The sequence below is a fragment of the Cystoisospora suis genome (genome assembly GCF_002600585.1).
Source record: "Cystoisospora suis strain Wien I chromosome Unknown contig_39, whole genome shotgun sequence".
NCBI classification, from domain to species: domain Eukaryota; phylum Apicomplexa; class Conoidasida; order Eucoccidiorida; family Sarcocystidae; genus Cystoisospora; species Cystoisospora suis.
Window position 1 is genome coordinate 273 of NW_027152841.1, and position 7,555 is coordinate 7,827.

The 7,555-nt window shown below is 53.1% G+C and overlaps 1 protein-coding gene across 1 annotated transcript; it reads left to right on the top strand.

The window, feature by feature from the left end:
- Window positions 1-742: 742 nt before the first annotated feature.
- Window positions 743-4,624, top strand: CSUI_000095 (uncharacterized protein). Its single transcript, XM_068060329.1, has 5 exons — window positions 743-1,768; window positions 1,999-2,027; window positions 2,150-2,695; window positions 3,947-4,198; window positions 4,443-4,624. The coding sequence occupies exons 3-5, from the start codon at window positions 2,471-2,473 to the stop codon at window positions 4,476-4,478; spliced, it is 513 nt and encodes a 170-aa protein (XP_067927695.1). The 5' UTR covers window positions 743-1,768; window positions 1,999-2,027; window positions 2,150-2,470; the 3' UTR covers window positions 4,479-4,624.
- Window positions 4,625-7,555: the final 2,931 nt, after the last annotated feature.

The window sequence follows — 7,555 nt, forward strand, 5'->3', positions numbered from 1 at the left end:
TGATCCAGATACGCCTCCTCATTCCTGCCCTCGAGTCCACACATTTGGGTCTCCTCCTCTATCTCCCTGCTCCTGTCTTCAATTTGGCCCCATGGTCTTATTGTCAAAGGACCACCTCCATCCCACGTTTCGGGATTGACTCCCTTGTCCGTTTCTAGGGCGTGACAGGCGGAGGAAGCTTGCTCCAAGGGTTCTTCCATTCCCCCTTTTGGCAATAAGATCGACCGGAAAACCTCCTCACTCCGTCGAATTTCCGGAAAAACATTCCTAACCCTCACCAAATCCTCTCCGATCATAGTCACCAACTCTATTACAAAGTCTCCAAACTCCTCTCCGAGTCTCATAGCGCCCTTGACCGTTCCTGCAACACTCACTTTCATTAAAGAAAGCAAACTGACACAAAACCACATTACAAGTTGGAAGCTATTCCTAAAACTCTATCGAAGGCTCTTACGAATTGTCAAGGAGAGACCTTTCAACTCTTGAATCAGAGTTAATCGGGCGACGCCGACGGCTGTCAGCCCGTATGACTCTATCGCACTTCGCAGTCTTAAGCCGACCCACTGATTTAATTCGTCCCTCTGATCCATTCCAAATCCCCTAAAACACACCCCAATCTTCCCTGGTTGACCACTCTTACTCAGCTCGACCGGTAGATTGACTCGGTCCATCCTCGTGCCACTAGCTCCTGGCTCAACCAGCGTTGCCTCGTCCCGGCCTACCCGGGCTGCATACCTGCCCTGTCTCATCCGGGTGGCTTGTCCGGCCGCGTCTCCTACGACAAGCGGCCCCCCTGACCTTTCTCCCCCGGCTCTCCCGTTCAATTCTCCGCTTTCCTTAAGGAAAAACTGTCCTAGAGTGCTTATCTCACTATTCCTTGCGGAATACTCTTCTTGTCCGACTGTAAATCCTACCTCTTCGGTGCTTATCTCATTCCGTGACCGCTTATTAGCCTCCGAGCGGCTTGGGTGCTCGGTCTTCCACGGTCGTGAACCCCTATGTGGCTCTACTTTCCGACTCTTCCTTCTTACTCTCGCTACTAGTGCGTTAAACTGACACCCCTTCGCTCCGTTGGTTGTAACGTTGCCCGGTTCCTGCCCCTGACTGCTTCCCCGATCATCTACCGTCTGCCGTGGGCAAATTTCCACGCCCCCTAGTGGCTTCTCCCTTAACTCTCCGTTCCCGTTCTGACCGTTTTCCGGTTGTTCAGGAGTTCTATCCGTTGAGGTGATCGTCACTACCGGCTCTTTCGCGCCTTCCACTATGGTTCCACCCGTGACCACCCCTTCTCGACTCGCGCTCCCTCGTCGACGCCGCGCCCCCAGAACATCGTGGCTTGGGCGCTCGACATCGATGAAGAGGAATCCTCCTCCCCTGACTGTAGTGAGCAGGAATTTGACTTAACCCTTATCTCGGGCGTGGAAGAAGACTGGACCGATGACATCGTCAGACGAGCTGGGGCGGAGCGACCCCTACGGTGTTCCTCTAGCTGGGTAAGGTCTTTCTTTTGTCTCCTTATCTCCCCAAGTTCTTCCACCTTATGATTCGGCCCATGTGTGGAGCTCCCCTGCCCCAACACCTTGTGTGCACAGAGACTCAGGCCTTCCTCCTTTTCTACACTCCCTCCTCCGTACGGTTTCAAAGATTCACCAACAATGATCGTCTTCTTTAAAGCATTATACCCCGCTCCTACGGACGGGGTCCTCTCCTTCGGTTGGAGCTTGACGCAGGGGGCCTTCCTGCTTGCTTTAGAAGCTAAACGAGCTCGGTAAGTAAGGTGACTGAGCTTCTCAAAAAATCTAAACCATCTACCAGGTACGTCCCGACCGTTTCCAGGTCTTTCTCTCATCCATCTGCCCCCAGCGTCCTTTAACTTTAAGCCTGTAGTGCCTACAGACAGCCCGTCCTTAGCCCCCTGATGCTCGCATATCTTCCCTGGTTTCTTGATTTGTGTTATGAACCCCCTTATTACTTTCCGAAATGCGTTTTCCACTTCAGGTTCTTTCCGGGCCGTTATCTCTACCCCGGTACGTAAATTTTTCGCTAATCCTAACATCAGATCCTCCCGGTTTACCACATCCGTTGGGGGCTTCTCCTTCTTTAAGGCCGACAGCTCAGCTGTTGGCTCTGTCCTGGGTACTTTGTTCAGAGAATGGAAATCTGTTTGAACCGGCCGACGGAAATTCTCGGTTCTTTCGAGGTCCTCTGGGGCTTCAGTGTCCATACTCTCCGGACCAAGTCCGCTGCTTCTGTTTCGTGTTTGGTCACGATCATCCGGTAAGCTCGTTCTATGTCCCCCGGATCCCACCTTAGGGCCGTCGTCCGACCGTTCCTCCAAGGTCTTCTCATCTCTTGCAGGGGCCGAACACCTTCCCTCCTTCAGGTAAGTCGTTTCATTATTCCTCCATTCCCTGAATGCTCTCTTGTCCGTCTCCTGCGTGTGTGACTGCAGAAGCAGGTTTACTTTCTCATGCTTTGGGTCGGTCCGGAGAACGATCCTCCTACTTGGGACTCCTTGAGGGCTCTTCGCCCTCATTGGGCTCTCCTGAGCCGGATGGCTGACTATCATTGTCCTTTCCGGTGTTTGTCCCGGGGCAACTTCTCCCAGTTCCCTTACCTTCCGGCTCCGGGTCAAAACCTCCGGGCATACGTGGCCCGGTTCCATTGTATACGGGCCCCCCTGGCCCTTTTCTCCGTAAGATCCAGAAACGAAGCCGTAGGCCCGAGCTTTACTTCCCCGCTTTCAAACTGGGAGCTCCCTATACTGGTGGTTTCACCAGGATCCGAACGTGTGGCCACATGTGGGCTAATGGCAAGTGGGTGTTGTGTATGCACGCCTTGCCCTCTACTCTCCGCCGCTGGGTCGAAACACTTCTTCCGGTATCCACTTTCGGGCTTACTCGTGCCGAATCCTCTCGGCATTTGTTCATTTGTTCTTGGGATTTCCGTGACACTTCGGTCGGAGACCAGTTCCTGACGTGGAGCCAGGTGAAGTATTTGGACCTCCCCCCGGACTGCATCATACGTAGCGCTCTGACGGGTTTTCGGCTCCGTGTCCCTCTTCACCTCGTCCTGGCTGGAGCGGACGTGATATTGTATTCTCCCGCTTAACACTTCCTTCCTTGATCCCACTCGAGCGGTCCCCGTCGAAATTGAATTTTTACCATCCAAGCTCAATCCTAAACAACCTTTCCCGTATGTGGCCTTTAGGCAAGGGGTCTTCAGATTCGCTATTCCGATGAACCTTCTTTGAGTTTTCTTGGCGATTTTGCCCCTAGGCTTCAAGGTGTGCCCCCAGTGTCTCAGACTCTCTCCCGACTCATCTCCCTTCCGAGCAGCCTTCGTTACCTTTTCTTTCACGGGTCTTGCCGTATCCCAAACACTCCAATGCGCTCTTCCCAAATCATCCCTTCTACACTTCGTCTCCGTTAGCATAGCACATGTCCCCTGCTCTCTCCCCCATCTGCTTTTCCTGTAACCTCCCCTTTGCTCCTTTCTCCTATTACATCTTCCCACTGGGAGTCTTCCCTTGGCTGTATCTTCGCACACAAACAGGTAGATATTTCTCCACTCTCTATTATACCGCATGAAGCTTCGGGGAGGTACCTTCTTAGCTCTCAAGCGAACTCCCCAGTCACTGAGAGCCATCAGTTTCCCTCTTCCGTCCTTTTCGCCCCCAGATTTTGTCTCTTCGTGTGGCAGTTCCAGCTAAAATGCCCTGGTTCTCCACACGTGAAGCAAACATATCGTCTAGTCCCCTGTCCATTTATCCCTAACGAAGCGTGGTTCGGTCTTCTTCCCTCATCTCCACTGGCTCCCCAGGGTCCTTTGTAATCCTCCGTCGTCGGGAGTCCTCTCAAGTTATGGGTGGGGTATTTCTCCCTTGGATAATATCCCCCATATCTCATCGGTGCCTCTAGTCCATATCTCTGATGTCTATTCTCAGGTCCCCTCTCAAGGACAATACCCCTTCCGGGTTTCAAAGGCGGTGGCCGACCTCTATCCTGGGGCCCTGGCCTCCACACAACTCCATAACGTGGGTTTGTCTCCGGCGCTCTTAACCATCCTCGACGGTACGTCAAAGGGCGAGGACCTACTTGTACGTAAGTTGGTCTCCGAAAATCACTCCTCTTACCGGAGCTCGGCTCTAACTTATCGCGCCTGCCATCCTCGACATCCTCCCAAAGGTAAGTGGCCAGCTTTATAGCTTCGGACATCGTTCCTGGGCGGCACACGTAGACGAATCTCCTGATCTCAGGGTCTAGTCCTTCTATAAAGTATTTCAACTTGTCTTCGCTAGATAAAGTAGGGCAATCAGCCACGGCATTGTTGAACCCCAGTAAGTACTCCTTTACTTGTCCTGCCTGCTTCACCTTTCTTAGCCGTTTGATTGCTCCAGCTAAATCATACCCCCCAAACTGTTCTTGGAGCATTACCTTCAGCCCCTTCCAATCATACGGCCTCTCGTCGTCGTTTAACGACAGCGCATACCACTTTGTCACATCCTCATCAAGGTAGGATAACGCTCTCCAAAGCTTTCCCCCCTCAGGTACGTGATTCCTGTCCAGGAATAAATTCATTTGAGCGATCCAGGCGGCCGGCTGCTCTCCAGTAAAGACGTAGGGCCCCTTTGACAGGGCTAAACTCCTTTCCTCAATTAATGTTCTTAACAGACTTTCGGTGTCCCGTGTGCTCCTTCCGAGCACCTCTTCTTGGTTCCGTGAAAATGCATCACATGAATGAACTCCCCCGCGGGCTGCTCACCGGCTCTCCTGGGGTAATCCCAATTTTAGCTTTCGTGAACACTGGGTACGATGTTACGTCGTACTCGGCGCCCAACCTCTCCGCCTTCACCGGCCGTAAAAGGGGTGAATTCACACGCCTCCCCAACGGGGCGCCCCGGTCGGTCCTCTCCAGACCACCGACTCCTCCCTTTTCCGAGGCCCCGCCTGGCTTCATCTCAAGTATCGGGTTCTTCCCGGTTTCACCGCCTAATTCCGTGGGTTCCATATCGTCTTCCCTCAATCAGCAAACACTTGAGCGCTAACTCCTTCCTTCCCTCGGCTGCCTCCACGGCCAGACGTACAGTCTTGCGCCTCTACCCCTTTGAGCGTCAAGATCAACTCCTCAGCAAGCTACCGCGCTAGGAAGGTTCCTTTATCGGAAACCGCCCTAGGCCTTGTCTCACACTACAACTAACCAAGCTCAGCAGGCCACACTCCCGCCGGCTCGTCACCGAAGTCAGATTACTGCCTCACGGTTTTCTACACACCCGAATACAAACCATGCGGTGCTACCAATTGAAAAAGGTTATAGAGTATATAACGGTCACGGATCTCAGGATTATTCCTCCCGACGTAGAGTCTGACCTCAAGCCCGCGCGGGAGTCACCCAAGACTTACCCTCCAGAGAGAGTACTTTATAAGCGGAGCGGTCTAGCCGTCGATACCTGCCGCACACCGGATGGCCGTCAGGCACGCAGTAGCCGTCGTGGAACTCGTGAGTGTCGGCCTGTGGACCGCCTCCTTCGGGTCGTCAATATTTCCGGGCGCCAATCGACCTCGGGCAGGTCAATGGTCAAACCTTCGACGGGTGGCTCAGTCCAACTCAGACCCGTTCCTGAGGTACTACCACTCCAACCCTCTGGTGTCTGCCCGCTACGTGAGCCTCTCTTCAGTGTCCTGACCCTTTCTCAACCCTAAAGTTCTTTCTCGCCCCTCTACTCTCTCTCCCGAACTCCGGGGCTACTCACCTCTCCGGCGGCACACGCTGAACGTCGGGCGTTAAACCCGGCGCTGATCGAACCGGACTCGTCGAGTCCTCAGAAGGTCGCCGAACACGTTTTCCGTTAGATGAATATGTGCCCAACAGGGCGTAAGGGCTATTAGACACTAGTCTCTCTCGTGTCTACTCACTCCACACGCATGAACTGGCACGCACACACAGGTCGTCCGTTCGATCGAGCCCTTCCTGAACACAAGCACCTCATCACAGGTTTCTCGACTTGTGGTTCAATTGGACGAACTCACTCTCCCGTTTATCAGAAAGGAAGAAGAAAAAGAAATAAAAAAAAAAAGAAGATAAGCTGGCCCGAACCTACCAGTAATTGACGATGATAATGATAGTGATAATAATAATAATCTGTCTTTTTTTTCCTCGTTCTCTCTCCTTTGTTACTCTGCTCATGCTTGGGCTGATTTCGCGGTCGAGTTTAAGCTAGCTGACCGATGCCTTCTGCTTCGTGGGCCTCCGTGTTACGAACTCTCACCCACCGGGATTGTCCTTATAATCGGAGGCACTCCCCAAACCCTCTGGCAGGTCCCAATTGGCCCACTTATCGTCCCTTTGCCTTATCTCACACAAGCAAGAACCATGAGCCTCTACTACCTTAGCTTTCTAGCTGTTCAGATTTGACCTGTTCTTTGGACGCAGTCCCCGCTCCCTCCTTACTAGGTGATCTTAGTCTAAACCTCAAGATCTACAAGAACGACTCGTGTATAGGTCGTCTACCCCCCATTTATTATTGTCACAAGAGCTCCACTTCAATTACACTCTCGGGCGGGTTGAGTGTTTATGTCAGATCACGGGTCAGAGTACAAAACTCTGACACTCACCCACAACGGCGCGAGAACTCCGACGATTCTTAGGGCTAGCGGGGTACTGCTGGAGATTTATCAAAGGTTTCGCCCAAATAGCCGCACCCCTGTACGCCTCAACAGCGAAGGAGACATGGGAATGGGATGAAGGGTGTGACAGCGCTTTCCGCAGGTTAAAGAAAGAACTAGCTACGGCCCCCCTCCTACACCATCCGCTCCCCGAAATTCCCTATATTATCGACTGCGATGCATCTGCGGTGGGCTGGGTGCGGTACTTCAGCAACACTTGCCTGGCGAACCAACCCCTCGGATTATTGCATACGCTGGCCGAGTTTTCAGCTCAGCAGAGAGAAAGTGGTCGACCACAGAACTCGAGGCTATGGCAGTGATATGCAGCCTCGAAGAGTTCCGTGAATATATTTTGGGACGACAATGCATCGTCCGTTCGGACCACGGCTCCCTACGTTGGCTTCAGGCAGCAAGAAAAGGCCGCCTTGCGCGCTGGGCGTTGCGGCTGCAGGAATTCGACTTTGTGCTACAGCACCGAAGGGGGGCTCAAAGCGCACGTTGACGCCATCTCCAGGATCCCAAAACGACAACCGATTAACGATAAAAGCGAAGTATGGCGGCGAATACCGAGCCCTGCAGACAGGATTTTTCCAGACTACGCCTTCGCTTCAGTAGCAATGCCCAGTCACGACGATACATACGACCGCTCCACATACGACCGCTCACCTCTTCGAGACCCCTCAAGCGCCAGAATCATACAGGAGCAGAGGACGGACAATGAATGTCGGGCAATCGTCAAGGCTATTCGCACCGGGAGTGTTGGAGCCGGCCCACGGTGGTGGCAACTACTGCCGCAGTTTCTACGGCAAGACTATCTCACACACGACGGTATTTTATACAAACAGGGGGAAGGAGGAGTACTCAGAGTATTCGTACCTAAGGCAGTTCGC

Coding starts and splice junctions, on each gene's coding strand:
- CSUI_000095 (XM_068060329.1), top strand. CDS start 2,471: ATGCTTTGGGTCGGTCCGGAGAACGATCCTCCTACTTGGGACTCCTTG. Junction 2,696..3,946: donor CCCCCCTGGCCCTTTTCTCC/GTAAGATCCAGA, acceptor GTCTATTCTCAG/GTCCCCTCTCAAGGACAATA. Junction 4,199..4,442: donor CTCCCAAAGGTAAGTGGCCA/GCTTTATAGCTT, acceptor CATTACCTTCAG/CCCCTTCCAATCATACGGCC.